Here is a 20152-nt window from a genome sequence, read left to right as displayed (position 1 = left end):
ATGAAGAAGAGACTCTTTCTCTGATTATATGATTTGAGCTCATCTTTACAACTCTCAGAGCATAGTTCATACAGGCCTTTTCAAATCTAATAGTAGGAGGAGGAATTGAAGCTTCAATTTCCATTGCTTTAATAGGAGATGATTTAAATGCTCCCAGAATTCTTCTCAAGGCTCTGTTTTGCAGACTTTGAAAGAGTTCAGTGAAATTCCCTTGATTATTCCACCAAACTTGAACTCCATAATCAGCTACTGATGTAATACAGGCTATATATAACTGTCTCATAGCCTGGAAGGATAGACCCCTCTCTGTATTTGATAGTCTGATTATGTTGTTCAATAGTCTTTCTGCCTTGACAGTTCTTTGTTGAATGTGATATTTAAAATTCAACTTGGAGTTTAACCATACTCCTAACCATTTGACATTTACACTGGGTTTAATCTCTCTATTTAAAAGAGTTAGAGATAGTTCTTTCTCATTGAATCTAGGAAAGAAATGAATTAACTCAGTTTTATCCATATCAAATTGAATTTGATTGATATCTGCTCTAACAAAGATTTCCTTTGCAGCTTCTTCAATTACTTTCAAATTCTCTTTGATAGTTTTTGAGCTGTAGACTAGACCAATATCATCCACATAACTCGGAGATTGCACTATTCTCATATTTCTATTTTTGAATAGATATGCAGTGTATATTGCAAATAAAATGAGTGAGATTGGAGATCCCTGTGGTACTCCTATTTTTATCTCAGTCTTGTCTTGTTTCATTCCATCAAAGAAGAGTTGTATAATTCTTTTAGACATAAAACAGTTAACCCATTTTATTAGGGAAAGAGGCAGTTTTAATATCTTCAATGTCTGAATTAACTTTGACTTTGAAACATGATCAAACGCTCCTTTTATATCAATAAAAACTGCAGTTGAGACCAGACCCTCATGCTTTGCTATTTGAATATCATGAACAACTGAGAGAACAGTGTCAATTGCAGAACACTGTTTTCTACCTCCCATTTGTTCACTGAATAAAAGAGAATCATCTATAGAGCTTATAAAAGATAGTCGAGTAGCTATTATCTTTTCTAAAACCTTTCCTAAACAGTTCAATAGAGATATTACTCTATATGACTTAGGAATTGAAGTTTTTCTATTAGGTTTTGCAAGAATCACTCCAGTGGCTTCTCTCCAGCATTCAGGATGATATCCATTTTTCAAGAGATTGAAAAAGAGCTCAAAATATTCATTCTTTAAGTAGGAATATGTATTTTGAATAATCAAGTGATTAATTGAATCTGGACCTGCAGCAGTTTTAACAGAACTTGAGAAGATAGCTGACTCTAATTCATCTTGTGTAAGATCAGGCCATTCCCAGTCATTTTCATCAATGTAGTTGAGAAGTGATATATTCTCTTCCTCTGAATCTGAATCTGAATCTGGTGAGTTCTGAAAGAGAATTCTCATGAAAGCTTGACATTTTTCCTCAAAAGAGTTTGCTGTATATGATTCATTCTGAAACTCATATTCTAGAGCTGGAAGTTTTGCTACACTTCTTGTTTTAGTATAGTTAAAAGCTTTAAAAACTTCCTTCCCTTGTGCTTCTTCAAGAAATTTATTCCAGCAGTCTGTTTTAGCTCTTTTAATATCTGAAAAATATTCATTTCTGACAGTTTTGAACTCTTCATCAGATATTATATCATTCTTCCAATCTCTTCTAGCAGTAGCTAATTCTTTTCTTTTAGATGAGATATTCTCATTCCACCAAGGTTTTGAATACTCAGAAGATTTTCTTTTTGGAATATTATCTCTAACACTTGTTAGAATGATAGATGTAATAAGCTTCACTCTATTCTCAAGCATTTCATTTGAGATATCTTGACCAGAATTCCAATATAGCTCATTCTGTCTTTCAGATTTTAACAGTTTTATGCTTTCTTCAACTGCTTTCCAATCAGCTTTTTCAAAGTTATACTGATTAGAGAGAAGAGGATTTTCACTCATTTGTTTTTCACTCAGTTCAATATCAAATTGAATAATCTCATGACCTGATCCTGATGTCTCATTTGAATCAATAAACCAGTTTACAAGTCTTCTTTCCATTAGATTTTGTGACATGAATGTTAGATCTATAATAGACTTCTGTTTCATGCCTTTTCTAAAGAATGTTTGTTGATCAGACTTATTAACCAAATCTATTGAATGCTCAAAGGTCCATTCAACCAGATTATCAGCTCTCACTGCTCTCTTGCATTCTGAATTCCACCAGGGATGATGTGCATTGAAATCTCCTGCAATTATAGAGTTTCTTGATGGAGTTATGTTCAGAAATCCTCTATCAATTGTCCAGATATTGTTATTTTCCTTCAATGACTTTTCATTATAGATATTTATGAGCTGTATAGTATCAAACTCATTTTCTTTATCTATAATATCACCCACCAGAATATCAGGGTCAGACATGATATCAAATCTTAGATTAAATTGATATCTTGATCTCTTTCTTCCATAGATCACTACTCTTGACTTTATCTCAGACTTTTGAGGTAAAAAGCAGTAGTAGCTTGAATGAGAAATGACATATTTTTGCTCAGCATCAAAATTCGGCTCCTGAAGCAGTACAAAATCAACTTTTTGTTCAAATGCAATTTGAAGACAAGAATAAATGCAATTTGAGTTTCTATCCACATTATTTTGAATAAATGTGATTTTTGAAGAGTTTTTAAACTTTTTTTGTTGTTTTTGTTGTATATTCATACTAAAAGAGAGTAGAGAAGAATCTAATCACTATCATCAGATAGTAGATTATAACTGTTCTGAAAAGTAGGAATCTCAACTGCTTGCATTATATCTAGTTTATCACCAGAGTCATTTCTCAATTCTCTAATCTTAACAGGAGTTTGAGGATTCAAATTCTGTTTACATTTTGCTGGAGAATTGGAGTTTGAAGACTTAGATAATTGAGAGTTTCTTCTTTTTGAGCTTGCAGTTGTGAGTTTACTGGCTTGACTCTTCTCTTCAGTTCTAGATTGACTTTGAGCTTCATCTTCTCTCCAGTTCTTTTGAGTTCTAGGAGCAAACATACATTCTTTAGAGCTAGATGCATGTTTTTCTTTACAATTAGAGCACTTAAGCAGAGTATGTTGACAAATTTCACCTCTTTTTGAGCATGTTTCACATTTATGCTCACTAGTTTTGTGATCTCTGGCACAGAATGCACATTTTGAGTCTCTAAAACATGAGATTGCAAAGTGTCCATATCTTTGACAGTTTGAACACTGTGTTTGAGCTTTGAGATTCACTCTTGAGTCTTTGTATTCATGAACTCTCATTTTCAAACCTGCTACTCTTACTTCAGAGATCTTTGACTGTTCAAGGGTTTTTGTATATACTAGAACAGAGGCATTTCTCCTGCTTTGTCTGAACTCAATTGAATTTAGCCATACAGGCTCCTTTCTCAGTTGAATGGAGTTGTATTCTTCCAATTCATTTTTGAGAAGTAGCATTCCTTCTTCACAGTCAAAAATTTCAACTGGAATATCATGAAGAATGAATTTGCCCCACTTTTCATCTCTTTCAGATAGAATTGTTGTGTTTAGCAATGATTCTACTGCTGACTTCCAGAGATTCTCATTCTGAATAAGGAATTCAGCACTGAATTCAGGCATTGTAGTCAGAATAATAGAGTTTCCAAAGAATGATGGCTCAATTGAAGCTATAACTGGTTTTTGAACTTCAATATCAGTCATCAACTGAGAAAAGAACTGCTGATTAATTTCATTTCTGATTCTGAAAATGAGATTTGAGTTTAGCTTGTTTCTTTGCAGAATGTCCTGGTTTGAGACTTTGAGAATGAGTCTTCTATTTCTAGAGATTTGGAAGTTTTTCTCTTTTTGCATTTTCTTTTCCACTTTTCCATGAATAGAGGCATGAGCAGTATTCTTCTCAGTTTTCTCAGGATTTTGAGCAGGTTTTGAGACAGCAGGTTTAGAGACAGCAGATTCAGCTGCTTGAGCATATGTTTTCTTCTGATTCAAAGAAGAAGAAGGAGTAGGAAGAAAGGAAGAAAAAGAGTAAGATGAAGAGTCAGTGATTGTACTAGGAATTTTCAAGGTTTTTTGAACTGTGTTTGAGATTCCAAGTTTGAACTTGATCACCTCCTGTAGTTGTCTGGCCTGAGCATGAAGAATTAACAGAACTTCTTCATTCATCTCACTCAGACACTGCTTTCCAAGAATCTTGCTTGCTTTTTCAAGTTCCTGTATTTCAAGAACTTGTTGTTTCTCTATTTCTTCTTTCTTTCTTCTCTTCAGAATTTCAATCTCAGGAATAGCATTTGAGAAAGCATCTTTTTCCACATCAACTGAGTGTATTTTTGAACTCATTGTTTTCACTCAATGAAAAGTTGGTCAGACTGTTTCAATTGAGATATTTCTAAGTCTGTTTTCAATTGAAAAGTTGGTCAGACTGTTTCAAAAGAAGAATAAAAGACTTTTGTGTATAAAACACCTGATTTTTTTCACACTAGTTCAGTAACTAGGTTAGATTTTTGAAGAGAATCTAATAAACTAAAATTGATTTTTAAGATAAATCAATAAAATCTTTACAATCTCTTTCTTGGGATACAGTGAGGAAAAGTATGATATCAATTGATAATAAATCAGATGATATGACAGTTTTTGAGAGAAAAACTGACAAAAAATAAATCAATTTTTTGCAGAGAAATTGATTAAAACTATTCAATTTTATTCTAAATCATCCAATTCTCCTCACACAACAAGTGTGCAACTCAAATCAGTTAATAAAGAGTGTAAAAAAGAATTAAGTATTAATGAAAGCTCTTCAGCCACTGAAATAGTAATTCTTACTTAAAAGAATATGAAATTATGACAGAAAACAACTCTGTTTTTAATTCTTTGTAAGAATATTGTGTAAAACCCAGAGAAAAACACCTTACTTTTTCAAGAGAAGTAAAAAACTATTTCTAAGATCTTTTTTTTTTTTGCATTAACTGCTGCAGAAGAATGAGATAGAAACTGCTAAGATATGCACTACTGTATACCCCCTACCAAGACTTTCCCTCTTCAGGGTCTTGATATTATAGAGAATATAAGTCTGTTTCTATATGATAATATAAATATTGCCAGCGGGATGTAGAGGAACTGGTTATTTATATCTCAAAATAGAAGACTTTGTCAATGATTATATCAATATAGAGTTAATTCTCAAATTCAATAGAAACCTAGTGTTGCTGTTCTCAATCCCTTGCAGAATCTATTGAATATTGAGGTATTAAAACTAGATTTAATATATCTCACTGTGCAGGGATCAAAGGCTCAGTCAGACCTTGGGGTATACTGATTTTATAGTTGTTGATGTGCTGTTGACTCGTTGTCCACTGGTTATGTATTGAATACTGTTGCCGAGGTATCTTTTTGTATCGTTCTGCTGGGGATGGGCCAGATTGAGAGGGGTAGTACAGGGGTGAGACTTGGTGTTGAAGTCTAGATACACTGGCGGCGGACCGTGGAGGTTGCACTTCAGAAGAGTCCGTTGATTATGTGCTTGATATTATCGCCGAGGTATCTTTTTGTATTTTTCTGCCGGGGATGGGCCAGATTGGGAAGGGCGGTACGAGGGTGAGACTTGGCGTTGGTGTTTTGGAACATCAAAGATGGACAGGGTTTTCGCGGAGGTCGCTCCTCGGATATCTCCACAACTACAGGTCGGGGGTCTTCCAAAATCGAGAAGATTGGTGCATATGGCTAGGTCACTTCACCTTACAATTTGTATGGCACTCTGGCCCGGGGTTGTGGTGTGGTAGGGGAGAACGGGGGATAATCCCACACAGGAGCTTCGAACAACGTCCGGTTCACGTTTGGCTGGATAACTCCACCACCACACGGGGTATGCGGTCGGCGATGGGGTCAAAGTGCTCGTATGATCGAGGGCTTTTCGATGGATCTATCGGCGGGTTCTTATTCGAAAAATCGAGCGAGTTCGTGGTGGAGCGGTTGTTGAGTTTAACTCATTATATCAATGAAATGATGTCTGCATCATTGTTATTTCTCAGTATGAGTGTATAAGTTACTGAGATGTAACATTTTCTATCACTGTTCTGTATACTCTTGAGCTTGATAAGACAGTTATTCATTGTTCAGAGCTGTGTGCAGAAGTCTTCATAAGTCTGATCTTTGTCTATACTTATAAGAGGCTGTAAGAGTTCAAAAGTTAATATCTTCTTAAGCATACTAATCTTCATTCAATTCTCTCAAGATTAATCATCTGCTTCTAGAATCTTGATGTTGAAGTCAGAAATGAATGTTGTAAGAGAAGTATTTCTCTGTCAGATACTCTGTAATTAATCTAATACTTTCTATTGTATGACAGTGTCTCAGAACAGAATATCAAGATGTTTTATAATATTATCAGATATTTATAATACTGATTCATATACTTTCATTCATGAATAAAACTTCTGTTTTATACAATCTTTCAATTATTCATTGATATATCAATCTTGATTAATTAATGAACTAATAACATCTTCATCTACACTCAGTTTTATAAGCATTTTCATTCTTCATGATGAGTAGAGAGTGAGATCAGAAGTATTGAAATATGTGAAAGTATTTAAGTATTCTTTCAGCACTTTTGTATTTAATTCTATAGATGTTGAAATCATGTGAGTTAATTATTGAATCTCTTTATATTGATGTTATTAAGTTGCATGTATATCAGCTATTTATTATTATTATAGTTTTAACATTGCTCAGAGCCACTGTGACACTACATCTATACTTGTATTCAGAGATTCTCTTATATTATTATTAGATATAATTATATTGTTTATCAGATGTGTAATATCTGTGAAATCTGAAGAAGTGTAATTATATGAATGCTGAATTCAATCTGTATAGAGATTCTTCAACTGCATAGATAAGTATACACTGAGCTTCTTATTCAAACTCTGTGAGTTATCTTATATAGACTGTTTTCTCTAATCTATCATGCAGATATATTATTACTATATTTACTTATTATAGAATTCAATCACACTTTGCAGTGATTATGAACATTATTCAATTTATTGTATCTATAATTACAGAAATATAAGTTTTCTAACAAGTGTCTTTCTTTAATCAGTTATTATATATAACTCATTGAGATTTTTATAATATATTATTCTTATCAGTATTGAGATTATCAGAGTAGTTCTTTTCAATAAATACTCAGCAGTCAGATGTAACTGATTCTTTATATAAGATATCAGAATGTAAAATAAGTGTTCATGACTTATATCTTTCAAGATTAGATATTTTATATTGTATTGATTTCTTTTAATAATCTTCGACTTTCTCTGATCTATTTATAGCATTCTTATATGATTTCAGAAGAGCACTGATAATGAGAGTATAAGAGGTCTACGCTGAATAGATCAGTATAATATATAGGTCTTATAATATAAAAGTGAAAAATGTTAGAGAAGAAAAGAAAGAGAAGATGTGAGAATCAGTGATCAGAGTGAATATTTATATATGTATATGATAAAGCTTCAGAGTGAAAGAATAGAAATTTCATAAGTTTTTCAGCTGACAATCAGTAATCAAGAATCAAAGCTTTCAGCGGAATCTGTAAAGTGTACTAAAATAGTCTATATAATTGATCAGATGCAGCCTGTCACATTAATCCCGTATTTTCAGAGGTGATATAGAGTCATGAGCACATAGTTTCTATCAGTCAAGAGCTGCTGTCTTGAATAATACAGAGCTCAGAGTTCAGATCAGATGATTATAGTCAATTCATTTCATAAGATATTGTCAGCTGCAGCTGTGAGATCTCTTATCAAGAATATTTTCAATCTCTCATTCAAGTTTATTATCTGCTTCTATAATTTCTAATAACTGTCAGTCAGAAGTTAGTTGAAAAGTGAAGAGATCAGTGACAGCACAGCAGAGCAAGCTTATATAAAAGATATTATAAATCTCTGATAATATGTCAAGACAGTAGTTATAACTGTCTAGAACTTCTATCACTTTATACTTGATATGACAGTGATCTAGTGTATGAGATGAGTGTGTAATCTGTATATTCTTAAGAGTCAATTATATCAGATCTTCTATCTTATATTGCTTAGTAGAATCTTGATAAACATTAATTCAATCTTTTTGATCTTGTTTAGCACTTGTTATGAAGGCTTCTACTCAGTTACAGATGTCTCAGAGCTTTATTACTATATTATCAGTAATCTGAATTGAACTGCAGAGATTCAGTGTAAACTGTGTAATCTTTAGAAGATTCAATACTATTATATAATAACTGTGTATAAGAAAGAACAGGTTTATATCTGTTGAAATAGTATCTTAATCATTGAGAGCAATCTCTGTGTATAGAAGAAGATTATATCAATCATTCTGTAAATAATTACAGAACTTGTATAGATAGTTATTTACAGTCTAAATTATTCATTCTAATATATTATCAATCTCAGAGTGATAGACAGTTGACAAACAGTGTATAATCTTGAGAACTTGACAGATTCTTATTCAGAGAATACTTATGAATTAACAATCTTAATTTAAGACTATAGATCTCAGTAATTCATATATCTGATAGAATAAGCTTTGTAGAAAGACTTCAGTGACTTATTCAGTATTTATCTTATCACAAAATTTCAATATTATATATTTACTCAATTAGTTTATAATGATCAGAATGTTTCTATAACTCTTACTCTTAGAGACATCAATAGTAAAGTCAATTACTATATCTTATCAGATTCTATCAGATATATTAAGTGATTTCAGTAGATCTTTTCTACAGTTCTTTCATAAGATAATGAAAGAATAATAGTTACAGTTTTGAATAAAACATCTCATGCTATTTAATATCTCAGATCAGTAGAACTCTTGAGAGATTATTCAGTATAATTATTCATAATCTGAGTGACTGATTATATATGAATCATGCATCTCTTGTATTATCTGAGTGTGTAAGAGTTTGAAGTGAGAGACTTAATGTTGTTTATAAAACTGTAGAGTGTTAATATTATTAATTGAGCATTCTGAGATATCAGTTCTTATACATAGTTCTGAGGAGAATCAGAGTGCTTCTTAATATACTACTTCAGTAAATGCTTAAAGAAGTTCATCAGTTTGAGCTGTTATATATTATAATTCATTCAGTGTAGATTTGAGAGAAGTTGAGATATCAGTGTCAGTATCAGTGTCAGTGTTAATAATAGTTCAGAGAGAGAGTGTTCTAATTGAAGAAGTATGTATAGTGTTATAAGTTGTTTCATCTTGATCAACTAATATCTTCAGATCTAGAAGCTAATGTTCTCAGTTTATTCAATAGATATCTGTTATATTGAAAGGTATATCTTACTCTTGTTATAAGAGAACATCTGTCAATGAGTTTTAACTGCTGAGATTGTGATTCAAAGGTTGCTTAAGCCAGCGTACAATTACAGGTGTATGCCGGCTTCTTATATATTGTAATATCATATGCTAAATTAATTAGTGGCTGCTATGACTCTCTTTACATTTGTATACTAGTAGTTCAGAAGCAGCTGTGTTATTATCTGACAGTCATACATTCTTTCAAATCACATTCTCTCTCACCAGATTCAGTCACACTCATGTGATCATGTTGTACACTCTAGCTTCATGTGAATTAACTCATCACTAGTGTTTTATAATTGTGTGATCTATTTCTGATTCAGCTAGCATTCTGCATATACTCTCACAAAGAAACTTTCACTATATTACATTACTTATTCACTAACTTTTCTTATTCTTCAATCATCTTCTTCATTATCATCATCATTGAATGTCATCATTATTTCAGATTTCTACTTCTTCTTCTGTCTAACTCTTTCTATCTGTTCATCTATCACATTATACATGTTTCTGATTATGACCTCTCATTCTCACAACAAGTGTTATCATAGTGCTCATACTGAGCAGTTTATTAGCAGTAAGTGTAATGCATTGTGAAATGTACATGATCAGGACTTATTTATCTTCTAATGATTGTCAGAATGTACTATCATGAATGGCACATCTTCTTCATCTCCTTGTACACTCTCAACTGTTTCCTTCTCAGCAGGTTTCTGATTGTGTTTTCTGGCATGATTTTGCGTGGACGCAGATGCTGATATATTTGTTTTTATTTGTGTAGAATCTTCATGCGTTGACAGCTCTGTGTTCACTGATGATAGTGAACTCAATGTTAAATCATTGATTGAGAACCTGAAGGACGCGATAATGAAGGAATTGTCTGTGCCATGTGTGACTGAGTCTCCCGTGTCCCCCTCTGCCTCTTCTGCCGCTACTCCTCAATCTCCTACACCTGCCTCTGTGTCTGGTTCTCTCGCTCCTGCTATCCCTGTTCCCGCGACCCCTGGTTTTGCTGCCTCTGCTTTTGTTACCAGCTCTCCCCGTTTCAAGAAGATGTTGCATAGACTTAATGAACCATGTCTCTCAGTATATACACTCTCACTCTTCTTATCAACTCTCAGAATGATTTATTGTATGAAGACTGTGTATAATATAACTATCTGAAGCTCAGTCACAGACACTGATTATTATATTCATTTTAAATATTTATAATGAGACAATTATTCATTCATATCAGAGAATCACTCTCTCTCTCAACAGTATCTAGATTATAAGTCTTTTTATTTTTCATCTTTTCTTTCTGACACTGATTTTTCTGTTCTTAGAAGAAATTATTATGAGTTTTACTGTGTATAAAGTCATAGTATTCAGAGATATCAAGAAGCTTTTTATAACTGTAAAGTTCAACATTGCAGAGATATCTGCTTTAATGAATTTCTTTAAGATAATAGATCTGTATCAGCCTATTCTCTGATATCTATTATCTGACTTTGTGATGCAGATAAAAGATATCTGTGTTTTCAGAAACAGAAATACAGATATCATACTCTTTTACATCTGCAGATATGAGGCTTGTATGTCTTGTCTGAGATGTTGTTATGAAAATGAGCTGTTTATATACTGTGTTCTACTTTCTGCATTTCTCTGTATCTCTCTCTCTCTTTCTGAGAAGTCTCATGTGTGTTGTAATTATATATACAATTCTAAGATCAGTGAGTGTTCATTTGATAATTATTACTTCTGTCTTTGCAGTTTCATATACTAATAATAGTTCTTAGTTACTTCAGTATCAGAGATCATTTTGATTGAAGATGATAATATCACTGAGACTACTCTCTTCTACTCTTAAGCTTCTTCTGTCACTTTCTCTTTCTTCTCTGCAGAGAAGGTTGTACATATATCAGATTATAAGTATTTAGCTCTGAGTGACTTCTGTCATTGTTTATTCAGTTCTATATCTTCTTCTTCTTCTGTTTCTTTCATCTCTGTCTCTTCTGCTCTGACTTCTGATTCTGCAGATTTCACACTCTTCTTCAATTTCTCTATGTATACATGTGCACATTTCTATATTGGCATTTCAGTTAATCTTGTAATAAATGATATTAATGTTGTATACAGAGTAGTAGAGAAATTGAAGATATACACAGTATTATTACAAGAGCAGCTTACAGCTCTTAAATCTCTTACAGATCTTGAGTTTTGAGATTTTCTTTGTTTTTGATGTTTTTCAGATGATGTGGTGTTGAAAATAGATTAAATATGTAATATATGAAAATGAATGAGATATATATAATAACATTTGTCTTTTACAGCTAATTCTTACAGTTGATAATTAATTCATTATCTCTTTTCTTTTCTTATGCTTTTTCTTTATCTGTTAGTCACTACTCTTACATAATCTTTATATAATTCAGTGTTTAATGACTAGGTTTAGCAGCTTTCATCTTTTGTGATTCTGTCTTATGCATTATACTGTCTCTCTTCACTCACTCAGATCACTACAGTAAACAGCTTATTGAAACTAATCTCATCTGATCTCTGAGTGTTTTCAGAGATTGAGATAACTTAGTCTCACACATCTGCAGATGTTTCAGATAGTTTGTCATCTGTAATCTCTGTGATTGAACTGATATAAACAGTTGAATTCAACTCTGAATTTCTTTTTCTTCTGTGATCTGACTTATGTACAAGTCTGCTACTCTGAGACTGCTCTTTACTATGTTATATCTGCTGTCTGCAGTGTGTTATCATACAACTGACTATAGTCTCATCACTTATTGAAGTGTGATATTTATCTGATTTCTTCATTTCTTCTCATTCTTTTCTTATAATTGTGAAAAGATCAGAATAAGTGAGATTATCTGATTTATAAGTGTCTATGATTTCTCTTACTTTGTGAGACTTTTCAATTATAAGTCTCTTCTTTTTCAACACTTATAATAGTGCTGTGAATAATTATAATTCACTCAGGTCTTGCATCTTTACTTTCATAAGTCATGAATTATTGATTAAGTTATGTAAGATTCATCTCTCTAGTTCTTTCAATGTGTATGTTTTCAGAGAATGTGATTTGAGTATTTTATATAGCTCAAATCATCTAGATTGAAACTTCTCAGAATTCTTATTATATATGAGAACTCACATTCTCATCTTGAGACTTGATTTCTTAACTAGTGAGTCTTGTATTCTTTTTGATTGAATTGCTCAGTTCAGAAGTAACTTATTAGCTTTTGTATGTGTGTAGCTGATCTCTTTCAATCTTGGTTCTGTGTCTGTGACTGTTGTGTTTACAACTGCTACTGCTGTGTTTATAACTGCTGTTTCTACTGTGTCTGTAACTGCTGTTTCTGCTGTGTCTGCAACTGCTTTCTCTCTCACCTTTTCTGAAGCATTCTCTGGGATGCGCGGATGCAATTCATACAACAGATAGAATGATGAATGCTTAGAGACTGCATGCTGTTGAATCTGTGTGATGAATAGTGCCTGTTTGAGATATTCATCTCATAGTCTTATAGGCTTGCTCACTAGATATTTCATCAGCATATTACTCAAGATTTTATTCAAGTGTTTCATCTTTCTGTTTATCTGTGAATAATATAATGTTGTTCTATGATATCTTGTCTATAACTGACTTATGAAATATCTCACTGCTTCTCTTATGAGATTTGCACTGTTATCAGTTAGAATCTCATGCAGCATTTTATAGTTGATATATATCTCATTATGTAGAAACTTTGCTATCACCTTCTCTGTCATCTCTGAAACTGCTTTTATAACTGATCAGTCAGTAGCATAATCAATAGCAGTGATTATTCATTGATTTTCATTTGATGTTTGCAGTAATATGTCTATGAGATTCATCTCTCATTATTTGAACAGTTGTATTATATACTTTATCTGATATTATACTTTCTCATATTCTAATTCTTTCTTAGATTCTTTCATGATCTGACAATTCAGACACTCATGAGTGTACATCTGAATGTTCTCAGCCATGCTTGACTAGTATACTCTTGATTTGAGTACACTCATGAGTTCAGAGCTTTCTAAGTGACTGAATTCCTTGTGTATATAAGTTACTAAGTTATATCTAAATGAAGATTCTAGATAGAGAGCTTCTACATATTCTAGATTGTGATAAAGCATAATATCATTTTTCAATTTTCTCAGCTTGAAGTTCAGAAGCATCTCTTCTACTACTTTTATAAGATGCTTATTATCTGATATCTTGTCATTCTTTAAGTAAGAGATCATGATGTTAACTCATTCTGATTTCTTATATTCTCTCAGTGTGTTTAATATGAATATTTCTTGTATCTGATTTGCAGAATTCTCACTCATGAAATTGAGTCTGTGACTGATTATATCAGACATCACTGCATCTGATCTCTTTCAGTATTTGATATGAAGATTGTATGCTTAGAACTCTGAGATTCAATGTACTAAGTGTTTGAAAGATTTTGTTGTTAATTATAGATAGATAAGGCTTTTGTGATCTGTAATCACTGTTGTTGTATGTCTATTATTAATATATCTATTTCACAATGCCAGTGCATGCTTGATCACTAGTAATTTCTTTTCATACACTGAGTAATTGAGCTCAGTGTCTGATAGCTTTCTATCATCATATGTTACTGAGTGCAGCTTGCTGTTCTTACTCATCTGTAGAAGAGTGTCTCTAATAGCTCATTCAGATATATCTGTCTTAATGTAGAAAGATTTATCATAATCTGATTGAATAAGCATTGAAAATGTTATTATATGTTTTCTCAGTGTGAGAAAAGCCTCTTCATACACAGTATTTCAGATAATTGAATAAAACTTCTTCTTTCACAGATTTGTATTCATTTCTCTTAAGAGATCTGAGAGTGATGCAGATATTTGTGTGAAATTCTTGATAAATCTGCAGTAATATGAGATTAACTTAAGAAACTGTTGTATATGATGTACATTTCTCAGCTGTGATCAATTCACTATGACATTCAATTTCTTCAGAATGAAGTGTATACAGTTATCACTCACTACATATTCTATGAACTTCAACTCTTTCATTTCAAACACACACTTAATTGATTTAATATAGAGCTTATACTCTGTCAGAGTTGTAAGCACTTCATTAAGATACTTCAGATATTCATTATATGAGTTTGAAAAGACTAGAATGTTATTGAGATATATAAGACATGAGATTTCATTCTGTTTATGAAGAATTGTATTCATTATCATTTGAAAGATGACAGATGCATTTGTCAGACTGAATGATATTATCAGAAATTCAAACTTCTCTCATTATATATTAAATGCAGTTTGCAGAACTGACAGTTTGTCTACACAAATCTGTCAGTATTCTGAGAGAAGATTGATCTTCAATAGATATTAAGTGTTTTTAATCATATTCAACTGTTATTGAATCTGTGACAGTGAATATTCATTCTTGATTGTAAGCTTATTGAGTGCTTGATAATTAATACATATCTGTTACTTCTCATCTGCCTTCTTCATGAATAGAACTGGAAAGCCTCATATGCTTGATGAGAATTATATAAGATCATGTTCTAGAAGATTGATGATCAGATGCTTCTGTTCTTTGAGATGTGTTTATGACAGAGAGTATACATTCTGATTGACTGATTTTGTGTCCTCTGTGTCAATCTCATGTATAAATCCTCATTTCAGTGATAATTTCAGTGAAAGATCTGTTCAAAAGATCTTCTCATGCTTCTTCAGAAGCTTCTTCATACACTTATTCTTCTACATATTCTTTATCTTGATTTCCTCTGCTTTCAGATTCTGTATGATATACAGAATACTTTCAGATGAGATCTTGTAAATTATTCTCTTTACTTGTTAATGTGTAAGCAGATTTAATTCTTCTATATCAGAGACATGAAATGTTCTTCTCATATCAGTTAATAGAATTATATGAATCATTTTCTTTCTATTAATTAACTGCATATGACATGTACATTATTGAATCTGCAAATTGAATCTTTGAAATCAATTAAGTCTGAGAATAAGATTGTATTTCACATTCTGCAGCTCTTATGCTCAAATATAGTAAGATTATTCTCTGAAGTGCAAGGGAACTCTTACTCTTGCAGATGATATCAAATATTAATTATCAGACAATCTTATGTATTAGAGATTCTTCACTCAGCAGACTTCTTTCAATCTTCAGATTATATAATTATCAATATATTATGTAGAAGCTTCTGTGTCTGCTAACACTTTTACAGCTATCTCTTAATTCTTACTTAAGTGCTCTCTATATATTAACATTTCAGATCTCAAGGCATTGAGATGAATATTCACTTCATCATTCTCATCTATACTTCATTCAGAAGCCTGCTTCTTCTTTACATTTACAGAATTCAGAGAATTATCTAACACAGACATCTCTTTCACTTTGAAGACTTTTCATAGAATATCAGTGAGTGTCTCTGAGCTCACTGATTCTGCTAGTTTTTTAACTCTCTTGCTTCTCTTGACTGTACATGCTGAGTGCAATCTTTTACACTATGATTTTAGTATCTGTAGTTGAAGCAAGCTCAATGCTTATAATATTAAGATTTTCACTCAGAGAATCTCTTTTTCAGAGAATTTGATACTTTAGTGATGATATTCAGATCTAGATTTATTGTATTTAAGTGTATAACTTGTGTTATAGAAGTCTGATTATTCATTCTTTACTAAGATATACTTGATTGCAGTATTTTCTGTTGCAATTGACTCACTTATTCTCATACAATGAGAATATTATATGCTTTCTCTACTGTGTCTGACTATGAGATTAAGTATTTTCATTCTACTCTTAACTTGAGTGTAAGATTATGAATAAAGATCTGTAAACAGAAAGATGTTAAAAGCTCTTCATTCAATGTAAAATAGTATAAGCTGAAGTATGTGAAGTATAATATAAGATTATTCACTTGTCTACACTCAGTGAAGTATTTATAACACTTATCTCATATATTCACTTTCTCAAAGTTGTGCAAGATTTATTTGAAAAACTCATTCTATATTTATGAAAATGAATATTGCTTCAGATCTGTGAGATTTATCTTTTCATCAGTCATTCATAATAACTTCACTTTTCTGTGTAGAAATATGACAGATTTTAAAACTTGTTGAAATTCTGTTAACTGTCTGTCTGTGAGTTCATATTTGATCTGATAATATAATTGCATCTGACTTAGTCAGCTGATTGCAGCATCATTTTTTCAGTCATTATTAAAGCTTAATAACTTCAGCAGATCTTCTGACTTGATATATTTCATACTTAGATTCTCATTCTGCACAGCAGTCTTTGATAATATATATACTTCTGAAGAGATTATGAATGATTGTAATAAGATCTTCAGATTCAATATAGTCATCTATCTGTGTAAATATTCAATCTTCTACTGCAGATCTAAGATCTGATTTTCTCTATTCTTATTAATAATAATGATTGTATGAGTGAAGCTCTTCATAGTGAATACTTAGTCTGCAGTGAATGTCAATTATTGTTTGACTTCTGTCTCAGTCTGTCACTGTGTATACAAGGCCTTGATCTTATTTAGAATTCTTATATGCATATAAAGCTTTGATTCTGATTCAGCAGTCTCAGCTGCTTTTCTTACTGCTTTGAGTAAACTCTCTGAGAGGTTCTGTATATCTTCTGGTTCAGGTAGCAGAGAAGGGTGTTGTTTGTATCAGTTAGAGAAGATATTCATTTCAGTGATTTCTCATTAATTATATGATATCTATTGTTATATTGCTGTATCATTATATCGCTATATCACTATATCATTATATGATTTCTATTATCATCATACAACTCCGGTGATGACCACCTCTCTCTTTTATCTCTTTGAGTGAAGAGCAGTCTTCTTTGAATCTGATTCACTGCTCTCATCTCTTTTCTCACATCTCATCTATTCACATACATGACATTCATCTGAGTGTGAAGCTTTTTCTCAATAAGTGAAGCAGTATCAATCAGATGCTCTTTCACTCATCACTATTCATATACTATCTTTTAAGATGTTCTAGAATCACACTGACATGATAACTATAAATTACTTCATAGACAGAATTATCACATTCTGAAGAAGCCTGCACTTCTCACTGGTTTTTAGACATGCTATCAGATGTGATTCAAAGGTTGCTTAAGTCAGTGTATGATTACAGGCGTACGCCGGCTTCTTATATATTGTAATATTGTATGCTAAATTAATTAGTGACTGCTACGACCCTCTTTACATTCGTACACTAGTAGTTCGGAAGCGGCCGCGTTATTATCCGACGGTCGTACGTTCTTCCGAACCACAAGATGATAGTGTATAGTGAAATAAAAACAGCTTAATAACTCAGATTATTGCATCTGATATTTAGTTGAAGAATTACACAAGATAGAAGTTTCATTTATGAATAAAGACATGTGAACTGCTGTTATATATACCTGATAATATTATTAAATATCTCAATGTTCTGTTTCAAGACATCACTATACAACAGAAGATATTAGATTGATTACAGAGTATCTGACAGAGAAATACTTCTCTTATAACATTTATTTCTGATTTTGATATCAAGATTCTAGAAGCAGATGATCAATCTGAAGAGAATAGAATGAAGATTAGCATGTCTAAAAAGATACTAACTTTCAAACTTCTACAGACTCTTATAAGTATAGATAAAGATCAGACTTATAAAGGTTTCTGTATATAACTTTAAACATTGAATAATCATCTCATCAAGCTTAAGAGTATACAGAACAGCAGTAGAAGACATTACATCTCAGTCACTCATACATCTACACTAAAGAATAACAACGCAGATATCATGAATTGAGTGAACTCAAATATCTATATATAAATAAGAGTTTTCATCATTTAAACAGGCTTCTGAGTCTCTGAAATCACTTCTAAAGAAGTTATCAATCAACATCAATAAGAAGTGTGTATCAATTGTAACTGACTAGAACATATCACTTTCAACTGTCAATCAGTCTATGTGTCTTCTCTAGACTGACCGCCGGGATCATGAATTTCATATTTGATCCCATTTGGTCTGATCTTATATATTTCTTGATGTGAATCCCGCTGGGACTAGTCATTAAAAAAACATACAAAGTGACTATATATCAGATCTTAAAATGAAATCATGACTTGAAAAAAATGAGAAAGTGATCTCATTTGATTTCATTTAGTTTCATTTTTAATATAAAGTTACTATTTTTAGACATTTTAAGGTTTTTTTTAGACTATTTTTAATTTTTTAAAAAGTAACACTTTTTGATAATACTCAAATGAGATTTAAAGTCATTTAAAGCAATAAAAATAATTTAAAATGAGAAGTGAAAATCATGATCTCATTTGAAAAATGTGATAAGAGTAGACAGTAAGTCTCACTGAGACAGTATAAGACTACTATCTAATGTTAAAACTGTGTAATGAGATCAGTCAAATTGGTAATGAAACTATCAAAAAATCTGGTCCTGATCTCAGACACGGTTACACAGTCAGTCTAGTCTTCTCATTTAAAAGAAAGATTAATACTGACAGTATATATCAATCACATCACATTGAAGAAAGATTTAGAAGATAACTATGAAGATATCTCAATGAAACAGAGAAAAGATTAGCTTCTGTTCAAATTTATAAACAGAAGCTTGAAGAGATAAGATAATAATAATTTCAAGAAAAAATAACAATAAATGTGATTCTTCTATCTACTGTGATTAATAACATATATAATATGAAAGCCATGATAGACAGTGATCTATGTTATTATACAATGATTAAATCTTCAGTTATAAGATATTATGATCTTCAGTGTATAGACTGACCGTGTGACCGTGTCTGGAACCAGGACCAGATTTTTTGATAGTCTCATTACCAATTCGACTGATCCCATTACACGCTTTTAACATTAGATAGTAGTCCCATACTGTCCCAGTGGGACTTACTGTCTACTCTTGTCACATTTTCCAAATGGGACCATGATTTCCACTTCTCATTTTAAATTATTTTTATTGCTTTAAATGACTTTAAATCTCATTTGAGTGTTACCAAAAAGCGTTACTTTTTAAAAAATTAAAAATAGTCTAAAAAAAACCTTAAAATGTCTAAAAATAGTAACTTTATGCCAAGAATGGGACTAAATGAGACCAAATGAGACCACTTTCTCATTTTTTTCAAGTCATGGTTCCATTTTAAGATCTGATATATAGTCACTTTACCTGTTTTTTTGATAGCCAGTCCCAGCGGGATTCACGCCAAGAAATGTATGGGACCAGACCAAATGGGACCAAACGTGAAATTCATGGTCCCGGCGGCCAGTCTATCAGTGTATTCTCTTATCAAAATCTCAACTTCTCACAGAATTTGATGACTCAAAGAACATTTACATCTGTTACATGATAAAGCTAAACATAGATATTGAAGAATATCAACATAAAGATATCTATATATATGAAGTTAATAATCTTGATTATAATCTTATATTAGAACTTGTCTGACTATCTGAATAAGACATTTTATTAAACACTTAAAATAGAAACTTAATATTCTCTAACAATAATAGAGTTCACAAAGATGATATTTATAAGACTATGAATCTAACAGAGATCTCTGTCAACACTTATGAAATACTCTGAAAAAGAAGTCACTGAAAAGATTATTAATAGTAGAACTATATAATAATCTATTTCATCAGTCTGATCAATATCAAGAAAGCTCTATAGAAGTTATCTTATACTATAATAACATATTCTCAT

The 20152-nt window shown here is 31.8% G+C and overlaps 2 protein-coding genes across 2 annotated transcripts; one reads left to right on the top strand and one right to left on the bottom strand.

Moving 5' to 3' along the window:
* Positions 1-2769: 2769 nt before the first annotated feature.
* Positions 2770-4374, bottom strand: BDCG_16425 (uncharacterized protein; the record flags this gene model as incomplete). The annotated part of the gene is made up of 5 exons (XM_045425660.1): positions 2770-2904; positions 3075-3220; positions 3330-3357; positions 3436-4017; positions 4147-4374. The coding sequence occupies 5 exons, from the start codon at positions 4372-4374 to the stop codon at positions 2770-2772; spliced, it is 1119 nt and encodes a 372-aa protein (XP_045279737.1).
* Positions 4375-5598: 1224 nt separating this feature from the next.
* On the top strand, positions 5599-6075 carry BDCG_16424 (uncharacterized protein; the record flags this gene model as incomplete). Its single annotated transcript, XM_045425659.1, has 1 exon — positions 5599-6075. One exon carries the CDS (start codon positions 5599-5601, stop codon positions 6073-6075), a length of 477 nt encoding a protein of 158 aa, XP_045279736.1.
* Between the last annotated feature and the right edge of the window lie 14077 nt (positions 6076-20152).

The sequence above is a fragment of the Blastomyces dermatitidis genome, assembly GCF_000003525.1.
Source record: "Blastomyces dermatitidis ER-3 genomic scaffold supercont1.2, whole genome shotgun sequence".
NCBI classification, from domain to species: domain Eukaryota; kingdom Fungi; phylum Ascomycota; class Eurotiomycetes; order Onygenales; family Ajellomycetaceae; genus Blastomyces; species Blastomyces dermatitidis.
This window is presented reverse-complemented; position numbering and strand designations above follow the sequence as displayed.